The sequence below is a fragment of the Pezoporus wallicus genome, unplaced genomic scaffold, assembly GCF_028554395.1.
Source record: "Pezoporus wallicus isolate ANWC-B61680 ecotype Strahan unplaced genomic scaffold, APGP_CSIRO_Pwel_v1 contig_5935, whole genome shotgun sequence".
NCBI classification, from domain to species: domain Eukaryota; kingdom Metazoa; phylum Chordata; class Aves; order Psittaciformes; family Psittacidae; genus Pezoporus; species Pezoporus wallicus.
Window position 1 is genome coordinate 296,591 of NW_026637215.1, and position 24,217 is coordinate 320,807.

At 44.9% G+C, this 24,217-nt stretch overlaps 1 protein-coding gene across 7 annotated transcripts in view; it reads right to left on the reverse strand.

Moving 5' to 3' along the window:
- FBLN2 (fibulin 2) overlaps positions 1–24,217 on the reverse strand; it is a 107,809-nt gene that overhangs the window by 61,082 nt on the left and 22,510 nt on the right. For 6 of the 7 annotated variants that reach the window (XM_057404173.1, XM_057404177.1, XM_057404171.1 and 3 more), the window contains exon 2: positions 9,346–10,816. In XM_057404173.1, the coding sequence (XP_057260156.1) occupies positions 9,346–10,726 (1,381 nt within the window). In that variant the 5' untranslated portion in view covers positions 10,727–10,816. Of the gene's footprint in view, positions 1–9,345; positions 10,817–16,023; positions 16,047–24,217 lie in introns of those variants that run through there. The other variant, XM_057404176.1, reaches the window with a different exon arrangement.

Consider the following 24,217-nt stretch of genomic DNA (forward strand, 5'->3'; position numbering starts at 1 on the left):
TGAAGGACAAAGGATGCTCAGTTTCAGCCCCAGCATGTTAGACACATTTAACCTTAGCACAGAAGTGTGAGTATAAATATTAAGCCCATGCTGGCCTCTCTGCTACATGTCAGAATTTTTCAGCATATCAAATTATTCACACTGAAAAGCAGATGTAACTGGTTGACTCCACAAGCCCCTGTCCATTTTAACTGATTGGTTACATTCATCAAGAATAAGAACACCAAGAGTATAACTCTTTTCTCATCTGATTTGGTTAGTTTTACCTAATACTCAGGGAGTTAAAGTCCCTGCCTGTCCAACAACAGAAACTCACAACAATTCAAACCTGCTCCTCTTGTCCCTGAGGCCAAGAACAAAGGAGAAATAGTACAGGCACCACCAGGAATATTGCTTCCCAGGGCCAGAGGCCAAGCAAGGGCAAAAGTCCATTCTTCAACAACATATGTAAAGCACATTTGTTAGTTTAATGAAACAACTGAAATCTCTGAGACCAGTGCACAAGATCTTGGGAAGTCTCCATACTTATCTTACCCCTCACTTAGAGAGACAAGAAAAACACAATTTGCTTGTGACTCCAGTCAATCCAAGCTGGTTCAAATTAAACATCTATGTAAAGTTCTAATATCAAACCCAGCCATTGCTGGTGTGTACTATAAGTTTCTTTTGATTTCAGTGCCATGAGTTAACGCAGAGCTTATCAACTTTGATCCAGAACCAGCAAAAGTACAAGTTTTATCATTATTACACGAGACATTACTTAAGTGTATGTTATCTTCAACGAAAACAGTCCCTCAGAGTAAATCTCTTACAAAATCATTTGGCTAGAAAGCTGCAGTTCTGAATTTGGAAATTAAAGCTATGAGTAGTTTCATGAAAGGAAATTCCAACAAAAGGAAAATTAATGCACATTGCAGAGGAAGAATTCTTGGATTAGAGGAAGAACTACACTAATCTTCGGCAGCTTATAGGCCATAAACAAGATGTTTTATAGAAATAGCTGAAGAATTACAATAGGGTCTACTTGAGCTGTAGAGAGAAACAGCCATCAACTGAAGGCTTGATGGCCAAATACTGACAGTGTTTGGCAGAGGTGTTATGTGTGTGTAAGGCTTTCCATGCCACCAAGCAGCCAATGGATTGACTTAATACTCTTATCTGGAAGTCCTCCTCCTAGTGATCTCTCAGAATCATTATTAAAGAAAAAAATAAAGAAAGAAGACTCCTTAAACACCATTGAACAAGCCGAAAGTTTCCCTTTCTGCTCGCTCAGTGCAAAAGAGCTCTTTCTGGAAAGAGTCATAAGAAGTGACCATTATATACAGTAAGCTCCACTCTCGTTCAAAAGGCATGTTTTCAGTACCAAAGCTAGCCAAGGCTATCTGCTTTCACCACCCAGCTGCAGAAGATGACATGCTTTTCAGGTCAGTGTTTGCAGAAAATTCTGTTCTGCACTGAAGCAAGGTTTGTGTTTCTGGAATGTCACTGCATGTGCCATGCGCTAGTGGCAGGCTATAGATTTGGTATTCAGTACAATAAATTCTATGTTACAAATCACTGACAGCAAAATATAATTGTTTCCTAAATCCCTGTAGGATGTCTCAATCAGAATATACGAATACAAGAAACACTTCTGATGCTTCACTTCATACAAGATGTATGACTCTGTAATATTAATCAATTTAACTTGTGCTCAGAAAATGCTTCCAGTAAGTAGCACATACAATGTCTTTCAAACCTCAGACAGAAACTAACATATAAATAGCGAGAGGTGAGAAGAAAAGGGAACTGAAGTATAGCCAGATGTTCTTGCTGCAAGAGCTCATTCATTTTCTTCTCAATTCTGTTCCCTGCATATGAGCCAGCTCCAGTCAAACTCCAGCTCCCCTGCTCCAAACACAGCTGATGTTGCTCACAGTGAATATAAGGAGGAGGTGAGTACTATTACAGCTTCATGCCAGACTGCAGCCCTCACATGATGCTATCGAGGTTATGACTCAAAGAAATACACCAAAACATCTCGGTGACATACTAAGACCAGAATACACCATGTAAAGTCAGCTTAAAATTTCTTGGACTATGTATTTCTTGGGCTATGCATGGCCATGATGTTTTAACCCGTCTGGTATTCTTCTGTCCCTTTTCAGCAGTGCTCATTGATGATCCCGTACTAAGCACAGTTTATATGGGTTTTGTTAACCTGGTAACTTCCCTAACACCACTGCAGGCAAGACTTTCTCCTGCAGCTCTCTCAGAAGAGTTTCTCCACTCATCTCCAGTGTCTGGTGGCCAACACCAGGCTGCAAATTCCCTGTGCTAGTCCACCAAGCCCCCAGGCTGCGCTGCAGCCATCCATTGCCACTTCAGCAATCAGAGGCTGTCATTCTACCCCAACCTGCAGCTACCAGCATGCCCCAGAGTGCTGCTTCAGGTGGAAGGAAACAATTCCTTAATTGAAAAAACACACAATGTGGCTCCTAGAGGGCTATGGGGAGAGAAGAGGAGACAGCATCAAACAAGGAGGGGGGAAATCCATAGTGAGGTCCAGTGACAGCCAAAAAACAGGGAAGGTAATGGTGCAGCACAGATGGGTAACACAGGAGAGAAGGTGCAAATTCTTGCTCTTGAAATAAGATTTCTACATAGTGACCTCATACAAAATAAAGCTTATTCTAAGCACTTACCTTACTTGAGACACACTCATATGCCCAATTCACCACATCACCCCTGTGGAAAGGGGTATAACTCTGTGTACAAACCTGTTCCTGTACCGTACCAGTCACTGGAGATGCAAGCAACAACTTGTCCTGTGAATGGTAGCAGTAAGGCTATAAGGTTCCCTTTGATGATGCTCACTGCTTTTGAGATGCATATCATACACAGGGGATGCAGCTCCCTGGCCTCCAGGCAAAGCTAAGAAAGGGAAAACACTTCAGTGGAGGTTTGCTGTTCCTAAACGTAGCACAATTCCCTTTTTTCCACTTATCCTTCTCAGACTCTGGCTTAGTGCCCACACCACCACTGCTTTGGGATAGCAGTTTAGGACTTTTTGGTGGCTTTGGAAGAGAATTGGTCATCTCAGGCATAGCACAGGCAGACTGGGAATAGTCAGTAAAACATAAAACCTGCTCACACATAAGGGGATCTTTATGAAATTCCAATTACTGCTGGCTTGTTACCTAAGAATCCCTAAGAGGTAGGAGAGATTGCTCACTGTGAGGCCCAGGGTAATGAAATTACAAATCCTTTCATGAGTAAGCAGATGCTAGAAAGCTACGTCTGTTTGGCCTATGTATTTGAAACTGTTCAAAAGGTTATTTATTGTCTCATCAAATGTGAATCACACGGTACTTTTGCCTTCCTCTAACAAGGAGCTGTATTCAGGGTCATTTTTAATTCCTCAGTGATTGATTAGAATACTACAAACACTGCTGCAAAGAAGTCTCGTTTCAATTCTGCCTTCCGAAGAAGTATCAATCATGCAAACGAACCCAAAAATACTCTCAGATACATGCTATAAATAACCAGCAAACGCAGTCCCCTCAGAAAACCTGTTGAGCCCAGCAGCCTGAGCTTTTCAAGTGCTTCATTCATTTGTTCAAGAAAACTCCCATCTTATTTCCACGGTTTGTCTCCAGCGTGTTTTCATTTCATAACTGAGATCAAATGTTCCTGTCGCACGCCATGGAGAGCTAACTTTTCACAAATGGTGATGTTTACCTCTACAAAATAGGTACACAGGATGGGATTCCAAACATATTTTGATGCCACCATAGGTCAAATTCTCAACTCCAATAGAATTTATTATTTCAACATGTAAGATTTGTACTCTCTTGGTAACTAAATCCCATGAAGTTAAGGATATCTGTGTTCAGTGTGACTGTGCAAGACCTGTCCCATGCAGACACTGCCTTTGAGGCTTGTCCCAGCAGCCCTGTGCTCCTGCCCCCCTGGGCAGGAAGGGACATGGACACCATAGTACCCACCTACAGTCCTCAGCCAGGTGTGAATGCTTCATCCTGCTTCACTTTCTCTTCAAACGTTCTCTGCACCTCTCCTTGGTGCCAACACAATGAATTTCCTTATAAAACACTGCTCCAGTCAGCTGCCTGAGTACCAGTCCTTGTGCTGCAGTGGAAGAGCTTCCCAGTGATGGGAAGTCTGACTACACCACATTATCACACCAGCTGCAGAAGATGACATGCTTTTCAGGTCAGTGCTTGCTTTGCAGGAAATTCTGTTCTCCACTGAGGCAAGGTTTGTGTTTCTGGAATGTCACTGCATCTGCCGTGTGCTAGTGGCAGGCTGCAGATTTGGTATTCAGTGTAATAAATCCTATGTTACAAACCACTGACAGCAAAATATAATTGTTTCCTACGTCCCTGCAGGATGTCTCAATCAGAATATACAAATAAAAGAAACACTTCTGATGCTTCACTTGCAAAGAAAGAACAATGCTCCACATTCAGTATCTGCAGCTTTGAGAGGCACACTGACCTGAAGCCAGCTGGAAAAGCAGCAGCAGTGGTCTGGCCCCCAGCAGCTCCCAAAACACACACAGGCAAGCAGCAGTCACGCAGCAACGTGCCCAGAGACCAGCTAGACACAAACACAAACCCATGACCACTGACCCCACAGGTACGCTTGGGCAGGGCAAGGCTGGGTGCCCACAGTTCAGCTGCGTGCCTCGGCTAGCAGGATGCATCAGCTCTCCTGATACATGCTTAAATTCCTCACGTGGGACTACAGGACTAATGCTGCTTCCACTGAAAGCAAGAGCTTTGGAAATGGAAAGTCAGGCTGCATCTGGCAGTCCAGGGAATCACAGAATCAGGGAATCCCAGGTTGGAAGGGACCTCAAGGATCATCTGGTCCAACCTGTCCCGCAAAAGCACAGTCCAGAATAGATGTCCCAGCGCCCTGATGAGCTGAATAGTAACAATTTCCAGTGCTGGGGAATCTACCACTTCCACAGGGAGATTATTCCAGTGGCTGGTTGTTCTCAGGTCTGAATGCCATTGTTGGCACAACAGAGACATCTATTTTGCAGTTCTCTCTAAAACTCTTCTTAATTTTACAGCATTTTAGTCTTCCTCTATCTCAGCCTGCCTTATCTCCATTCACACTATCTTCCTCCATAATCTTACTATCTCAGAACTTCTACTACCAAAGAAACAACTGAGCACAGTCCCCAGGGGCTGGAATTCATGCTGATTCACACTTGCAGGCCCAGAGGCTTTTCTCTCCACACCCCACTCTCTCAAGGTTTATTTTTATTCCTCAAGTTATCCTAGTTTGAGGGCTCAGAGCTGATTGCTTTCTGTTGCAGAGAGAATTGGGATGAAGTAGACAAAGTAGAATCTAGCCTGAGGTAATTTAAGAAGATGTGAAAGAACACTTCACTTGATACCAAAAAATACAACGTAATTGCAAACAGCTTGTGCTTCTGAGGCACCATTCATAGCACCCTCCCACCTGCAGGACATGTTATGGTGGCAGAAGGAGTGATGAAGGGTTGGTGTGCTCAGGGAAGACCTCACTGCAGGTCTGCTTCATGGAGCTCATTTCCAGATTGTCCTCAGTTCAGAAATTCATGAGACTCAGTATTAGCAATCATGCAGTAGATGGGCTGTTTGAAACCTCAAATGCATCCTTACAAGTTAAGAGAGCCTCCTAGTACCTCCTACCTGATCAGGATTCACATGCCATAAATGCCATTCTCTCATCCACTGCTCTCAGCTTGCAAATTGGTGAGAGCAGCTGGAGAGCAATTATCCTTATCTCTAAAAACAACCAGGATAAACTCATACACAACTGGGGACTGGTTTAAGTGGAAAAGTACCTCCATTCTGAAACACAAAGGTTCCAAGCTAGACAAATTCCTATCCAGCCTGCCAAACCCAGAGTACAAATTAAACCCCATTCACAACAAGGCTCTTTGCAACCTGAGTTACATTGATCCAGGAAACAGTACTCCACTGGCAGAGCATGGGGAAATGGGGAAAAAAGTGGGAAAATCATAACAAAAGTTGACAGTAAGATCTTTAAATACGTTTTATCCAACCTTCCTCTGTTCAGGGCATTTTTAGGATGAGGAAATATGGAAAATTAAACTCCCTGTGTTTGCTGCTCTTGCAGTATGTGACAGGGTATAACATCAATGTTTGGAAAGAGACTGTATAATGAGAACATTCTCCATCAATCTCAACCCTTCCCTTGGTGAAAGTACTAAATTTATACTTTCTCAGCAGAGCAAGTACCTCTACTTTACACTTACAGCTCCTTTACGAATGGAGCAATTAGCATTTGCCACAGAAACTGCAATAGATCTATATGTTTCTGAAGAAAGTTGCTCTTCAACCTGGGTAGGGCAAGGTATTCATGATCTATGACAACTGCACTTACACATGGGGTAACAGCCCAATGCTTCCTCTGCAGGGGAGTGCTATGGGCTGGCACTGAGCAGTGTGCTGGAAACCCCCAGCAGCCACAGCCACACCTGTCAGAGGGAGGAAAGCATCCACTGGGATCACCCAACCCTGCAGAGCTGGTGCTGTGTGTTCCACCTTGCAAACAGAAACCAGCTCCCCAAAGTCACCCCCTTACCAGTGGGTTTGCAACAGAGCCCATTTCTGTGATGGCAGCAGCTCCCTGGGGCTGTGAGTGCTGCTGCTGCCCCAGATCACCACCAGAGAGGGCCAGGTCCCACAGAGCACCCAGAGAATCACCACGAGGGTGTTAAGGCGCTGGCACAGGGTGCCCAGAGAAGCTGTGGCTGCCCCATCCCTGGCAGTGTTCAAGGCCAGGTTGGACACAGGGGCTTGGAGCAAGCTGCTCCAGTGGAAGGTGTCCCTGCCTGTGGCAGGGGGTTGGAGCTGGATAAGCTTTAAGGTCCTTTCCAACTCAAATCAGGCTGGGATTCCATGAAAGCAGATGGTTCCAGAAAAGCTCAGAGCAGCTAAATAAGGAGAGGGGAAAAAATGCCCCCAAACACATGGCACCTCACTGGAGTCCATGAGTGAAAATGCTAAATGGATCATCTGAGCTGGCTGATGCAAAATACAGTGCAGTGTAACATCTGGTTGCATATGCTTGTGTCTAACAACAGCAGTTTTTCAGATGCAGTTATTGCTGTCCCTGGGTTGTCCTCATCAGGACACAGACTCTCCCAGTGACCAGACCAGGGCTCAGTGGAAGGGAACCAGCATGGGTCATACTGAAACACAGGGGAAAGCAAAGTGCAAAAGGAGAATCAAAACTCAGTTAACCTTTCCTAAGCACCAAAGTCCTCCACATTGTTTCCACCATTAGATTATATATGAGCCATTAGAGATTTGGGAGATGAAAACTCAGCTACATATAAAACCAAAGTGAGATATATAAAATATACGTAATGAAGCCAAGTTTTTAACCAAAGGCATCAGGGATCCAGCCACAGTTGAGTTCTTCTGCCAGGACACAGCTAATAAGAAGAACAAATGCAATAGCCATCTAGCTTGGGCTGAATTTTTAGTGAATTCCTGTGAAGCCTTCTATACTTTTCATAGAATCCTAGAATCCCAGACTGGTTTGGGCTGAAGGAACCTCAAAGCTCATTCAGTTCCAGCTCCCTGCCACAGGCAGGGACACCTTCCACTAGAGCAGTTTGCTCCAAGCCCCTGTGTCCAACCTGGGCTCAGACAGTTTTCTTAATTCTGGAGAATTATTACAAAATCCCACCAAACTGGAACTATCCTACTGCCACTAACGTGTATCTGAGTGACTCTGGAACAAATGTCAGAGAAGAGCTTTGTGCTTAAGCTTCACAGTAGTACTGCAGATTAACTCAGTGTACCACACAGGCTGATGCTTTTTGCCACTTGCATTTGCACTGGGCAGATGAAGGTGTTATGGACAGATCCTCTTATTCATGTTACATGAACAGGAATGCTGCAATCAGTTCACTACTCCCCCAGGATAATCAGCCATTCACCCGTTTGATTCACCTTTCATATAACAAAAAGGAGCTAGAAATAAAATACAACAGGCATCCATGAAGAGAAGATAGTACAAAGGTAAGGCTTGGAGCACAGGAACTATCTATTAAATCACTTTTGAAAGACTATACTTCCTAATGGCATCCCACTGGATGGTGTGTGTGAGGTTCTTCAAGCAAGATTGGTTTGTAGAGCCTCGTCTTGGTGAAATCCAGAGGTCAAGTCACCTCACTAACTGAGGTAAATGTTTACAACAAAAACAGAAGTGGAAGTGACAGATAAAAGCCACCATCTCCAATCACAGACCTGGCACATCTTTTGTGTGGTAAACAATCATGAGGTGCTGTTTGTGTTGGACCTAGAGTCCCAGCTGCAAATCTGCTCTCCTCCTATCTCCCCTAAGCTTCTTGAGTAGATGGAGTAGGCAGCTCAAGATGTTGAAGGGCAACCTCGATAACCTGGGAAGAAGTGTCACTGTCTAGGGAGTAATCAGTATTCTCTACTCAGACTGCAAGCACTATACATCTGAGTCTCAGGGGACCATTTTGTGTCACATCTTGAAAAAGAAGATATTACTCTTGATTTGACGAAAAATGAATTGGAAATATGAGCTGCATATGTGCTAATTTCTAGCAATGAAGTTTGCATTCATTACAGTAATGAGCATTGCATAAAGCATATAATCAACACCTACTGCAGATGTCAAGAGGAATCCAGAGGCACAGAGGAAATACGTATACTTGCCACAGTTGATCATAAACATCATAAACTTCCAGCCCCCAAAAAACATAAGGCAAGAGGCAGTCCTTTTTCTCCCTACTAGTCCTCAGGGGTATTTGAGTGTATCTATCAAGTTCTTGTACTAACCAGCTTAGACAACCTTTCAACCATGGGATAAATATTACAAGAAATCCTATCAATATTTCTGTAGTGGAAGCACAACGTACCACTTCCTCCCCAGCAAAAGACAAAAGCTACAAATGTCATTACATTTAGTTGTAATTGGAGGATCCAAGCAGAAAACTGATTAAATCCTGGTGTGTAGAGTTATGATCTTTCTCCAACATCAGATTAGAAATTAAAAGCAAGTAATGGAAAGAAAAGGTTGGAGTTCAACAAATCATCATCTGAAATAAAGTCCAAATACCAGAAAACACTATCCATGGTCTGTGAAATCAAAGCAAGGCAGGCAATAGTGAAACGGGATCTATTATGTCAAATGAAATACAAACCATCTTCTGACAGAGATCAAAGAAGGTAACTGGTTTCATGCCTGTGAGGAGCAATAGGGAGAAAAGAACGGTGGGTATGCACCAACATTATTATGAGTAAATGTTCTCTAGGCATCTACAATGGAAGCAGTTCTTACCTTCTGGCAACCTGGGGTTAGCGTGAATAGAGTTGGGGTCCCCATGCTCCTCAGGATGGTAACGATAAAGCGTCTGCGACTGCTTTTGGGATGACTGACTACGGTCTTCCTTTAGAGCAACAGGAGGAGAGGTTGTGGCACTGAACTTTACCTTGGGGAAATCATTTCCCTCCTGTGTTTCATGGGAAGATTTTGATGCACTCGGCTCTGTCAAATTCATCTCTTTCAAGCCTAGATACAGGCTGTTCCCTAGGTCGTCTTTTCTGGCATGCTTTTTCATTTTAGAGTGTGGGGCTCTTTCCTGATCTTGCTTCTCTTTGTCCCCTTGTTTTCCCTTTGGTTTCCTCTCCAATTCCTCCATGTGCTTGGGTGTCTCAGTGGTGGCTCTTGTGTGCCCTGGAGGAGCACTGGTGGTTACTGGTGTTCCCTTATGTGTCAGTTGCTGGAGCGATGCTGCAGTGGTGCGGGGCACCCTTTTTCGCTCACTTCTCTCTGTGGCACTTCGAACTTCAGAGGGGGCCCTGGGCACTGGTGTGGTGAGCAGCGCAGCCAGTTCCTCGGAGTCTGGCTCACCCGGAGCCAAAGCTGAAGGAGCAATGCTGGCGGGTAGGTAGTCATAATCCTCACTCTGCTCCTGGCTGATGCTCTCTTGCTCTAGGTGGGACGAGTAACTCCTGTATTTTTTTGGAGACTCCACCTGGGTGTTGTCTCCTTCTGGTGCCTCCTGGTCATAGCTGTATGGATCATCATAGTGCCTCTCGGGCTCGCTGTCTTCAGCATCTATTGGACTTGCAGTGTTCAGGGCAAATGTGTTACAGTCTGGAAGCTGGTAGCACATCAGCTCACCACCAGCGTTCGGGCAATGGCAAACCTTGCAGGGGGGCATGTGGAAGGTGTGCCCCGCTACATACTTCTGACCTTCGTGGAGGCAGCCTATTCTCCCACATTGAGGACACCCATCTGCTGGCACCACCGCATCGATGCAGTTGGGGGGCAGCTCTGGGCACAGCATGAACTGGCAGCTGATCTTGCCTCCTCCCTTGGGGCATGAGCACTCAGTACTTCCAAAGTCCACAAAGTAAGACTGCCCCTCAGGTACCTTGCCGTTGATGAAGCCCACGTTGACACAGTCGTAGTACTGGTAGCCTTCACATGTGCAGCCATGCTGCAGGCATGTGGCACAGCACTCGCCGGGCTCCAGCACATCCTCAATGCAGTTGTCCAGGGGCTGGCACTCCGCACCCGTGCAGTCTCTCTGGGCATGGGAAATGCTGCTCCATAGCAGCACAAGAAGGAAGGCATTCAAACAGTTCTGCTGCCAGCTTTGATACCTATCCATAGTCTTCCGAAACAAACACAGCTCCAATCCAAACTTGCACATTTAATGTTTTCGGGGTTTTTTTTTCCTAGAAGGCTGTAGATTTAGCTCCGAATCTGCAGTGTTTTCCTGAATTACCTTGTCTCATAGATCCTAGAGTTATGAAAGAAAACTCTGTTAAAGACCATACTCAGCACATATCCTGTTAAACATTAGAGGTCTTTAAAAGTTGGGACAAAATCCAACATCTGGAAACCTAAGTACAAAATTAATCATAATGTCTTCCAAGCATCGTAGGCACTAAGTTTGGAGTTGCGTGCTTCCCCCTTGCTCCCATTTTGAAACAGAAAAAGAAAAAGAAAAAAAGTTTTGACTGCTCTCTTTTGAATCTGTTCACAAAATGTAGATATTTTCAATGAAAAGAATGCTTTTATACTTCAATGCCTTTTTGTTAATCTTTCTAGCTAAAGAGAGAGATTTTTTTGGCAGATAAGAAGTAAACACACAGTTGTTCCTCTGCAGATGTAAGTTTAAGATAATTACTCTTTTTGGTTTAATTACAAAGACCCAAATCATAAAGATCTTTCTCAGACAAAACTTAGCCTTGAGACGTGAGAATTTGTCTGTACACATGTTAACTCAAAAGAGGAGGAGGCTTTTTCCTGCCTCCTTCCCCTACTTTGCAATCTTTTGTTCTTCAGGCTTCAGCATTAACAGCTACTTTTTTGCTCTAGCAGTGCTAAAATAGAACTTCTTTGTATACTGCGGTTACTGTGTGGTTAAACATCATATTAGCTATCCTGTAATACAGATTAGAGGCCGGATCCTCAGCTCACAGAAGCTGGCACAGCTCCACAGCAGGCCTGTAACTACAGAGGTATCAACTCTGACTTCACTCGAGTTTCAACTGTACATGCAGTAGATGTTCACACCAGCTGAGCATATGCCACCATTGGCAAGTACCTCTTATTTTTGACATCAGTAACACCTAATAGTGAATGATTATACTATGAATAGAATCGATATACATATATACACTAATACATAAATGAACTGGTATAATAACACTTTGTTAAAATGTGCTGAGGAAAAGGAAGTGGTTTGTTTTTAATTACTAAACCCTTTGACCACAGAAAACTTTAAGAGTTAAAGTAAATCAGCTGGTGTCCTTTGTATCAAAAGCACGCTCAAAAAGCTACACAATTAACAAGGAAAAGTAGTTAAAACCAAAAAGGTTTCCTATACAATTTTATGGGATTAGCAGCCTAATTCTTTTTCCAGAACCATTCCCATCAACAAAAAAATAATGACCCACAACCATTAATCTAGGGGGTAAAACGTAGTCACATCAGCACGAACAATGAGCCACACACACAACAGGAACCCTGCCAGAAAATCCATTCAGAAAGATTACTTCTCCCATTGAAATTGGGCTTCCAGCAAGTGTGTGGGGTGCTGCTGGCAGGGGAAGCTGTGCTGATAAGATACGGACACGCTGTGCTGAGAGTTTCCATAGCTCTGACCCACAATCTGAATGACTCCAGCATGGTGCACAGAGAGACACTTCTTACAAAAGCAGGTTTTCCACTACTAACGTGAGTGTAGTGGCGTCAGTATGCTCAAGGATACTGGTTGAAGGAAAAATGGCAGAAATATGGCTTAGAAGAATCATAGAATTAACCAGGTTGGAAAAGACCTTTAAGCTTATCAAGTCCAACCTCTCCCCAGCACTGCCAAGGCCACTAGTAACCCATGTCACTGAGGGTCTCATCTACATGGTGTGTGAACACTTCCAGGAACAGTGACTCCAGCACTGCCCTAAGCAGTCTGTTCCAATGCCTGAGCACCTTTTGGGGAAGGAATTATTCCTCATCTCCATCTAAACCTCCCCTCCTTGAGGCTGTTCCCACTTGTCTCATCCTTTGTTTTTTCGTGAGCAGAGACCAGCCCCCTCCTGGCTTCATCCTCCTGGTCAAGCAGTTGTTGGGAGTGATAAGGTTGCCCCTGAGCCTTCTCTTCACTGTTTCAGAACTACTCTCAAACCCAGAATATTTTGTATGGAGGAGAATTTTCAGTATGTGGTGCTGCAATTAATTCTTCAGAATCTAGGTTGGGAATTAATAATTTCTCCTACTTTCAGCAGCTTTTCCAGGTAATCCAAATTTGTAATTATTACATAGCTTTAGCTGGAAAATAATGAATGGAAGGACAACTAAATATAAACTTCTTCCATAAGGGTCCCACAGCAGGATGTTGCCATCATCCCCTCCCATTGGTACCTCCTGGCTCCAACACTCCAGCGCACACAAGTCCCTTGGCCAGACTCTGTGCTGGTGCCAGCTGAGCACAGCTGATAATCAGCACCCATAGGCCACATCAAGGGCAAGCTTGTGTTCATCACCCACTTCATATCCAACCAGCAATTGCTCACTACTGCTGGTAGTGAGGCAACTACTGCTGCCCTGGTGCTGTGCAGCCTGCAAGGTAAATGTGACAATGGAAGTAGGACACCTCCGTGAAACAGTGTTTACCCTCCAGCTTGTACCTTCAGGTTTCTCAAAACAAGCACTCACTTCTCAGGCATAAGCTTGAACTCCCAACAAGAAACCCCCAAATCACCTCATATGCTGAAGCAAGAAGCAGAAAGCCAGTTATGTCTATATCTAACATGCCTGGAAGTTCAAGCACAGCTGAGGGTTTATCATGGCACAGCCCTGTTTTTGTGAAACAAGCTGCTCAACTGCCCTCCCCTGTACAGTTGCCTCCTCCTCTCCCCATCTGCATCCTTCTTCTGCCCAACGTCTCACTTGCTTGCTCAGGTCACCTCCATTTTTCCCCTCTGGTTCCTCTCCTTGCTCCCTTGCCTCTTGCCCACAGAGAGGCTGGAGAGCTGGTGGCCCCTCTCTGCAGCAAGCCCTGTCCCTGCTCCCCACCTCTCAACCATTCTGCTCAATGCCTCATTCAGTCCCTCTGTACCCTTTCTCTTTTAATCATTTCCACATCCCTCAACATTTGGTTTCTCAAGCTACTAACCTCAAACCGATAAGGCTGAAATCCTTTTTCTGTCAATAGCATCACAGTCTTTCCTATCCTCAGGCTCACTTTCCTTCATTAGAGGCTCCTTGCTTCTAGTGCAATGATCCCAACAAGAGTATCTCTTTTAATTCCTCTCAAGCACTGCATTTTCCCTGTGCTTTCTCCATCTGTTCCCCACACCCATCACTCTTCCACCCCATAAACTTCCATATCAAAGAAGCAGTCTCTACTTCAGGCACTGAGAAAACAGCTTTGAGTGAAGCACAGGCACGGCTGTTGAGCCCCACTGTGAAAGCACATCCCTCCAAACTGAGTGTGTGTGCTCGTGCCAGCCATGCAGCTGACATGCCATTGCCTCTGGATCTATCCCTTCCCAGTGCTCAAATGATGCCCTGGAGGCAGCAGCTAATTACTTGCTAATGGCATGAAAAGCTGGAGCTGTGAAATAGAGGTGTCTGCACCAAGAGGGTAAAAAACCCACTATCTCTGGAGAATAGGGGAGTCTAACACCAACAGATATTATTGCAATCCTTTGTTTCCATTAAACATTTTAACGCTTTCCTTAATGTCCTTTTACACAACCAGGACAACAGATTCACCGAAATGAGAATCGAGTCTTCTTACTCTCAGCTCTGTCCTTCACCCACAGTTAACAATGTCATGGACTTTCACTGCTCAGTTGAGATATCACTACAAATTAAGCCTTGCACATCTGAAATAAAGGTCTTCCGAAGTCTCTGTTGAAAGCTTTACAGAGCTCTACAGCAAGATAACCCAAGTGTCACCCCAGTCCTGATGCCCATGAAGTCCTTCATGAACCAAAAGGCTTCAATTTACGTCCTTTGTGGAGCTCCCTAACCCACTGTGCTGCAATGTCTTGTTCTCCTATGGTTCGAGGATTAACCCCTTTGGCATTAGCAGGGCTGTACTGGGCCGCTATCAGTTTAGCTGTTGCCAGTCCTGTGCACAGTATGTGTACTGAGCAAGCATGAGTGCCCATGCACAGGAGGACCAGTGCTCTGAACTGGGACTAAGTCCCTCAAGGTCAACAGAAGTAAAACTGTGAGGTAAACCAGCAGTAAACAGAGGATGGTCAGAACACCAAGGAGTTGCTTCTTCCTCAATTCCTTCATTAACAATGATTCCTAGGACAGGCAGAGCACAGACACCGCATGGAAAACCAGCTTGAAGAAATAAGAGTCCATATGAACATGAAATATAGGCATACATATTCATAGAAAAGGAAATGAGAATGTTTCACACTGCAGATGAAACCATTATCTGTGTGACAGAACATTGAGGGCTAACAGCAACCACCAAAATTGTAACTAACATTGGCTGAAAACCATCATATTCCTGTCTCCTGGCAGGGAAACAGAACAGAATTTCAAAATGCTTACTTCAATTCAATTTAGGGCCAGAAAGTTATAAATTCTGATGTTTTTGCAAAACAATATACTCAGAGTGATTTACTTCAATCAAAGCCATAACAAAGTCAAAAGGAAGAATGTTGACTTGATTAAACCAGTTCAGCAGCATTGCTTGAAAATGTTGATGAAACCAGCATGCTCCCACAGAAGATCTAGACATTTTAAATGTGCAACTTCTTTAAATTAAGAGGAGTATTTTATTAGGAGATTCTTTTTCCAGATGGTTTCATTTCAGTGCTGAACCAAAAAGCTTATTTTAGGTAAGCAGAGGTGACAGGAGGCACTTTTCTTCAAAAACTTCACACAAACACCATCTTTCTGTGTGAAGGTTGCTTCAGAGACAGCAGAACAACAGCAGAACATGTGCACGTGTGGAAGAGATGCTGCAGGATCAAAAGCATTCTTTCAAATGTTCACTGCATAAAGCAAGGCAGCCATTTATAAGCAAAAAGCAATAAATAGAATAATTCAGCCCGTTGCAGGGGACACCACCTGCATGAGCACCCACTGACCTCCAGCTGTGCAGATGTACCTGCCATTTAACCAGCTGCAGACCCCTGCAAACAGGTTTAGACACAACGGTTATTCTCCCACTTCTCAATTCCTCACTAAACTGCCCTTTTTAAGGATGCTAAAATAGAAATGCTGGTTTGATACACATCATCTCCTGTTGAACCATGTGCAGGGCCAGATGCCAGCCTGATGTGAGGACAGAAGGTGGCAGACACACGCAACCCCTCCTGTGCCATGTCCTGGGAGCATGCTCCTCGCTGGGTGCAACCATGGGGTTTGCGCTTTGGTTGTCCATTAACCCACATGCAGGTTCACACATACAGAGAACAAGCCTGGCTGTGCTCTGAACTGTGGGAAAGCAAATGAACTCGTGGCAATCACCACCTGTGCACAAAGTAGGTTCATCAGCCCACAGTGATGCTGTAAATGGTTCTCCTGGGCTCCAGGCTCAAGCTGTCCATGGCCAGGCACCAAACACAGCCCTGCTCTGTGGCATCGCATCTCTTCTCCATCACATTGGTGAGGGCATTGCAAAAAGCCCAGCAGCAGTCTGAAGCACATGTGCACACCCACACTGAACACCCAGGCGAATGTGTTTCACCAGCCTGTGCATTTGAGCACTTCTCTGCAGCCAGCAGTCTGTCTGCTGAGTTGCCAGCAGCTCCTGAATGGCTGTGGTCATAGTTTAGACTAAGGGAGGAAGGAGGGAGGGGACGGAAGGAAATATCCATTTAAAAACAATCCCTTTTAAATGAAAGAGAAAAATGGAAACTTGTGAGAGAACTTTCTCGTATGAAAAGCAGAAAAAAACCCTGAGCCTGGTCACTCCTGTGCCAGGCAGTGGATTAGCTCTTCCTTTCACACCCTCCCAGTCCGGAACCTGGTGATCTCATGGAGTGCTGGAAGGGCTGGATGGCTGCACCAGCGGAGGTACCAGCAGTGTTGCTCACTACACGGAGCAATAAGCAGTGCAGAAGGGTTTCCTCCACTGCTCTTACACAACATCCAGTGCACACAGACCGGCATGTCTGCCTGCTGACGAACACAATCTGGACGGGCTGGAGCCAGCCTTTGCAGTCTGGGCACCAGAGGTGGGGAGAAAAAGGAGAGGGGTAGGATAAACTCCAGCATAAAGCTAATCTCAATGAGCTGCTTTTGCTTATCAAATGGAAAGCACAAGATGCTTAGTCACTTCAGCGTTGTCAACACTCCAGCTCTTGGCAAAATCAGCCTGTTTTCAGCAGTCATAGCTTTTGCAGGCAGTTTTCCTCAGCTTTATTTTCAATAAACCATCAGTTACAGTTAACTGCCTTTTCATGGAAAAGATTAAAAAACCGGACATTTGGAAGTCCAGAGGATCACTCAGGGAACTTGAAAGTGGGACAAACACAGAGCAAGTAGCACGGGATCAAAACTCACGCAGCTTACCAAAAGCAACTCTGGTAAGTCCTCCCTTCCCAGAAGCAGTACCCCAGGAAGAGATGCTCCCAACACTCTCCAGGACACTCCCAACACTCCAAATAGGAATCTGATGTGGTGCAGTAATGGAAAAGCATCACTCAAGTATTTCAGCTGAAGTACCCAAGTGTTAGCACTAGTGACAGGGCAGCTCTGGGATGTATCCTTCCAGACTGTGCAGCTTCTGAAGCCGTTTCTGAAGTCTTGGAGTGTGAAGGCAGCTTTTTTTCCAGAGCCAAGGAGGGGAGAATCGTGTCTTGGGTCTCTTGTGTCAGTGCTCCCTCTCACCCCAGACCAGCCCAAACTAATAGGGCAGGTAGCTGGCTCACTGAAAGGTGTCCTGTGCCATTAGCAGTCTCCACTGCAGCACGTCCAAGTGATAAGCAGGAGTATGGCAACTGCAGAGGAGCTAAAGAGACATGGAGGAACGGAGGTGAACAGAAACACTGTCATGCCGACCACATGGGGCTGGGCATAGAATCACAGAATAGTTGGAGTTGGATGGGACCTTCAAAGCTCATCTAGTCCAATCCCTGCAATAAGCAGGGACATCTTCAACTAGAGCAAGTTACCCAGAACCACATCCAGCCTGATCATGAATGTATCCAGGGATGGCACATCCACCACCTCTTTGGGCAACCTGTGCCGGTGTTTTAGACCATCATGGTAATCATTTTTCCTCACATCCACCCTGAATCTCCTCTCTTTTAGTTTAAAATCATCACCTCTCATCCTGTTGCAACAGGCCCTGCTAAAGAATCTGTCTCCGTATTTTTTACAGGCCCCTTTTAAGTACTGAAAGGACACAGTAAGGTCTCCCCAGAATCTTCTCCAGCTGAACCACCCCAGTTCCCTCAGCTATTCCTGACAGGAGAGGTGCTCCATCTCTCTGATCATTTTTGTGGCCTCCCCTGGACCCTCTCCAACAGGTCCATGTCCTTCCTGTACTGAAAGACTCCAGAGCTGGATGCAGTACTCCAGGTAGAGTCTCACCAGAGCAGAGAGGGAGAATTGGCCTCTGGGCTGCAAGCACACACTGCTGGGTCATGGTCACTCTCCCAGATCTGACCCCCTGGTAATGGTGAGCTCAGCAGAGGGGCTGTGTGTGGACAGGGGGACTGGAGCAGCTGAAACAGGACAAGCACGGAGCCTCCAACAAACCAACAGAGATCTGGTTTCCCTCAGGACAATGCAAGAGCAGCTTCCATGCACAGCAGAATCGGCATAGCCTTGCAGCTAGGCCAGGGTCACGCAGCTCTGCTCTCCAGTGAAAACATGTGCACTTGTTATTGATACATGCAGGTTTTTACACCACCAGGTTTCAGGTGACTATATATGCACCTCAAAAACACAACTAAATAATCCAGCTATTTCCGCTCCAGCCAAAAAAATCTGGGCAAAGATTAAAGCACGGCAACAGCCACTCAGAAACGTTTCCCAAGGCACAGCCAACAAAAACTTGTCAAAGCTCCCAAGTAATGAACCAATTTGCACAGAGAGCACCTCTGTCAGCAGGCAGAGCATGCCCCTCAGCGTGCTGCTCAGCACTTCAAGCAGTCATCCATGGCTGGACACAGCCTGAGGAGATGTGGCAGCACAGCTCCAGTGACGGCCCTGCGCCAGTGCCAGCCCCAGCTCAGGTGAACACTGTCAATGGGAACACGCTGCTGTGATGAGTGAAGAGAAGGATTTTTTCCCATTTACTTAAAGAGCTGCACTCTTCGCTTTCCACTCAGGGACAAATCCGTTTCCACAGTGCTCCCCAGCACGTAGATACCTCTTGATGAGAAACTGTAACTCAAGCAGAGCATAACCCTTACAGACTCATAACTAGCTCCTCAAAAAGTATCCTTTCAAGTCCTGGATTACATTTCTCTCTCTTCTCCTTTCTTTCCCTATCTTCCTCCAGGATACTCCAATTCGCCGCCTCATCCAGCATTTCCCAGAGCTCACATTTCTGCAGGGCTGCTGCTGACTCCCACCAAGGAGAAAACCACCTGCAACCTCAAGGACAGTGCCATGCAAAACCTGAGCATCCCATTTCCACTCTCTGCAATTCCCTCTCCTCACTTCTTCTTTCCTCAATGACATGACTATGATGCCTCTTGGAACTTTCTGTAAGCACCAGATTGAAGCTTTGGGTTTGTTTTCTTAATCCAGTCTTACATTATACATGAGTCCTGCCACTGCTCTGAGCCCCACTGCCCTATGCAGGGGCCAATACAGATGATCTTTTGTTGGGAAACACATTGGAGCACCTGGCACTACAGAAGTACATCTGGGCACTACCTGCCTATTTCAGGCAGCCCTTTTGGAACAGCTGAAAATGGAAATTCCAACCCCACCTGAAACACGAATTAAGCAAATTAAAGGCTGCTGTTTGCTGACAGCTTTGCAAATGACCTTTCCTGCCCTGTGCACTGCCCCGTGCCAGACTGGACATAACGAACAACTGTTTGCATTGAGAGAAGGCTGAGGGGAACTGCAGCAGCCTTCCCCAGCCTACCTGTGAGGCAAAACTACTCACAGAGGAGCAGTGGCTCCTCCATCGCCTCAGCCTCAACTCAGAACTGAAGACTGCGATTTGAGACTCTCCAGAGCAACTTGAGGCGTTTGCTTCATCCTTCCAATTAATTCCAAATGAGAGCCAAAACAAAACGCCAATACAGGCAGTTTGTAGTAAATAATTCTTTGGTAAACATGTCCTTGCCTTGTCATTGTCATGATTAATAGTGAAATTCTATCTGCTGATGAGGTGAAAACACCACATATTATACAGCGAGCACTCTATAGTCTCTTACTAATTCGGTTCACAGTTTCTCCAGGGCTTCCATGCAGCACTTGATCAACATACCTCTTGTGATCCACAACACAGAGTTGCTGCCTACAATTATGATTTCCTAAGAGTAGACTATGAATCTTGACAACCTCCTCAAAAGGCAGAACAATTTTTCACAATGGAGCAAAATCCCCAGACGGACCCAGGATCAAACCCTTTTCTTTGTAACTCAACAGGATCCCTATCTGTCCCTCAAGAGTGCTCCACTGTAACAACAAACCAGCTCCTTTCCTTAACTGTGCTCTGCTCCACAGCTGAGAAAATACATGTAGGGCTGTCACAGCTGCAGAGCACACCTACCTGAGCCCTGAGTGAGTGGTGAACTGCATACCCACCGTTCTGCCTGCGCTATACCTCTTCACAAGTAACACTGACACACAGCACACCAGGCCATCACTGCCTCTGCTCCATGCACAGAGGGCATCCTCTGCCCTGTTCTTCTGGATGAAGCCTGGGCGCACAGGGATGCCACTGGAAAAGGAAGACTCCTTAGCTTCTTATAAACTGCTAGCTCAAATGTAGCCTTTTCAGGTTTTGGAGGTATCATTGCTGTCATCCTCACCTCCACCTTACACTTGAAGGAAACATCTCTGTCTTGGGTCACAAGGATGACATCTTCATTACAGTGTGTGTTCCAGAATTTTTCATTTACAGCATTGTCAGCCCCTGTGTAGCCCTGAGCACATGAGTACTGCTGGAATTACCCCCATATTTGCTAGTTCTGCCCTTGACAGTGATCCTGAGAGTTTGCTGTGCTCTAATCTGCACAGAGAGTCTTCCTGTTAGAAGGAAGGAGTAGGAATAAATAGTGTAAGAAGGAACAATTGTCTTGACCACTACTTCTGCCTATAATGAACCAAGACCTGGAAGCTTCACTGCAGGACAGGATGGGCAGGAGCTCTACTGACTGAACCTTCACACAAGAAATATGGCTACAGGACGAAATGCATGGCCCTACAGAAACTAGTACCAGTATCACTGAATACTCTACTCCTTTGCTTTCCTGCTCCTCAGCCCCATTTCTTCATTCCCCAATCCTGTGGTTTTCTACAAGCTATGAAGGACATAAAAGTTTAGAAATCAACTCCATGAAGACAGGCTGGGGGAAGGATCCAGCCATGTAGTACTGCCCTGAAAGATGTTCAGCTACTTAATCTGATTATCTGCCCAGACACTCTTTAGTGGGAAAACAAGGAACCCGTGTTTATTTCAGCACTCCCATCCATGCCCTCTCTCCACCCCACCAGCAGACAGTGGGCTGCAGACAGAAGAGTGTCTGTAGAAGTGGATGGGATGTACCATGAGGCATATTGCCAATTATAAATTAACGAAGCCCAGAAAAAGCAGCAGTGTCATTCCTCAGGAACAGTCTCCTCTCGTATGGTGAGGAAAGAGCTTTCATATCAGGGTTATTCTAGATACCAATTAAATTCTTTAGCAAAAGCAAAAAATACATTATTTTAATGGAGGAAAAACTAGACCATTTGGTTACAATGTTCTCCCAGAAATGTTAATTACCACAGGCATTAAGCAAACGGAAATCAAAGCCTGCCATTTGTTGAGCACTTTGAAAAGTTGTAATGCAAAAAAAAACAACAACAAAACTTGCTGGAAAGCAACCTGCAATTTTTCCTGATGAATGAAAGCAAATCCCTGTAAACGAAGCTACATCTACCACACTGCTAATCAGTCAGCAGCCGCAGATGCAATCCATCAATCAAAACTGGTCCTGCACCAACTCTCCATAAAAGATAATAGAATTAATTTGGTGTGTTGGATACCAAAATGCAGAAAGCTGCTGCTCTGCTATTCCATCTGAGAGCCTATCGTTCAGAGGCAACAATAATGCCAGATGTTACTAACAAGCTACACTTGCAACACCTCCCATCTTCCAATCTGTGGTTATTCTTCAGTCATCCTCAGAGATTGTAAAGAGTTGTGTAAGAGAAGCTGAGAGCTCCTGTGTCTGGAAAGCAAACTACCTGGCACTCCACTGGCTGGGCACGAAGCTGAGGAAGGTTTTGCTCCTCAGCAACCAGCGAGTCCTTGAGGTGATGGGACAAGCAGGTTGGGATCCCATGTACCCCCCCACACACACTGCCTGGGATCTTTTATTGTATCTGCTGTGGCACACAATTGTATAAACTAAACATGATGCTGACCAGGAAGATGTCTAGATAGACAGACAGGGTCAGTTCTCTGCTGGACAGGATGTGGATGGATGGTGCTTTGAGCCTTAGTTATCCTTCAAGAGATGTCAAGGCCAGTAATGGTCCTTTCTTTATTGAAGATTAAAATCTAGAGAAGTGTTTCAGAGGAGGCATCATGGAATCACAGAATCAGCTAGATTGGAAAAGACCTTTAAGATCATCGTATTACATGCTGGAGAAAGCCTGGTTTGTTTCTTCAGTGATAAGACCTGTTCTCTTCTGGGCAGTAAATGTATTTATAACCAACCTGACATAGATTTAAAGCTCTTTAGAGGCCGTTATAAAATGGAAGCTCTGACTGGTACTTTGAAACTCATAAAAGCAAACTATCTAGTATTAATTCTTGCTGAAAGGTTCCAACATAAACAGATACAGAAACTTGTAAATAAACACATTTCTTGTACTCCCCTGGCATGTTTTTGCTCTCCAAGGGAGGCACACAATCCATTTGTCTGCTGCACATGTGGAACTCCAGATCCTAACTCTTTCCATTGATCTCAGTAGCTTTGGACTGGGTCCAAATTGTCCAAGTTGTAACCTTAATGGGGAGGATGATTTCCTGGAGATAGGAGCACTGTTTTTTTCCTGTATACTGTAGAGAATCTCAAGCTGACGTACTCAGAGATCACCAACACAGTTTGCTGCATGTTTAAAAGCATTCAGCCAACTTCTGCCCTCAGATACACAAATTTAGTTCTTGTGCTCTAATGGTTTGTGGTTCTGCACCATATTTACCCTACAAACCGGAACAATTATTAGAAGAGCAAATCTGGTCTACTTTTTAAGTTATACACTACATTTTCTGTTACCACAGGAAGCTAACATGATCTGCTGTGCAAACAGGCAATCCATACTCCTGAAGATTTTAAGTTACTGATCGTCAACAGATACAAGTAAACCCATGGAAACCTGCAACTAAAGGCAGAACACCTACATTAGAAATCTCAGCAATCCACAAACACTGACACTGCAGAATTTGGCTTTATTCTGTTGGGGAAGATACTATGGGTTTACGGTATATAACAACTTGCAAGTTTAACTGCTGCCCAGAAAAGAATAGGTGTCGTCACTGGAGAAATCAACCAGACTTCTCCAACCTTTGTGAGAAAAAGACAGCTCCTTTCACACTGAACAGTAAGCTAGCCCTGTGTTCTGGTAGAGCATTTGCGGAAATGCACACGCTGGTGTAAACGTTGCTTTTCATGTCAGGCTACACCCAAGTATTCTGTCAATGCTGGAGAGAGAACCCAGTGCAATCAACTGATGAGAGCACTATTTTTGCATCAAATATGTAGCTGCAGGTAGACACACTAATATAACGTGCTGATTGAATATTTTTATGGTAGTTTATAGAGGTGCATAGAATTTAAACAAGAATATTTCCATTCACAACATCTTGTTTTTGTAGAACACATTAACCAAACAATAAATGGAATCTGATTTTCATTGCAATTAACAATACTCCACTAAGGTGGCACTGACTAGTGCACACAACTGGTTTAGTCTTGGTGCATTTAAGTATATATGTATGTATGCTTTGGTCAATCTTTCCCTGGAAAGGGAGGAAGCTGGTTTATTTTCCATCTGAAGAAATCTTATAACTGTAAAGATGACTTACGCAAGGGGAAAGAAATCATCAATGCAACAGAAGAAAGAGCTCATACTCCTCCCTTTCATGCTGCTTATGCACAGTCCAGCATATAACTGACAAGAAAAATTAAGATGACTAAATTACTAATCTGGAAAAGATAAAATAACATCTCCCCAGCATGACAGAACACTTGGTACTTAAAAAGCAACCCCCAGACTCCAATAAACCCAAACACGATGGAAAGTAAAGCAAGCTGAATGAGAGGTACCCCAGCTGCCCAGATCCTCTCAAATTCCTCCCTTGTGCTTCCACGAGCACAGGCTCCATCCAGCAGAAAGGACACCTGCAGAGAGGCTTCCTGAGGCACGACCTTGCCTCACCCCACATGTGATGTTACACACTCTGGCAGCCCAGCCAGACCTTCCCACCAGCTGCCTCATTCTGGAGACTGGGAGAGGGAACAGTTTCACTGCATTT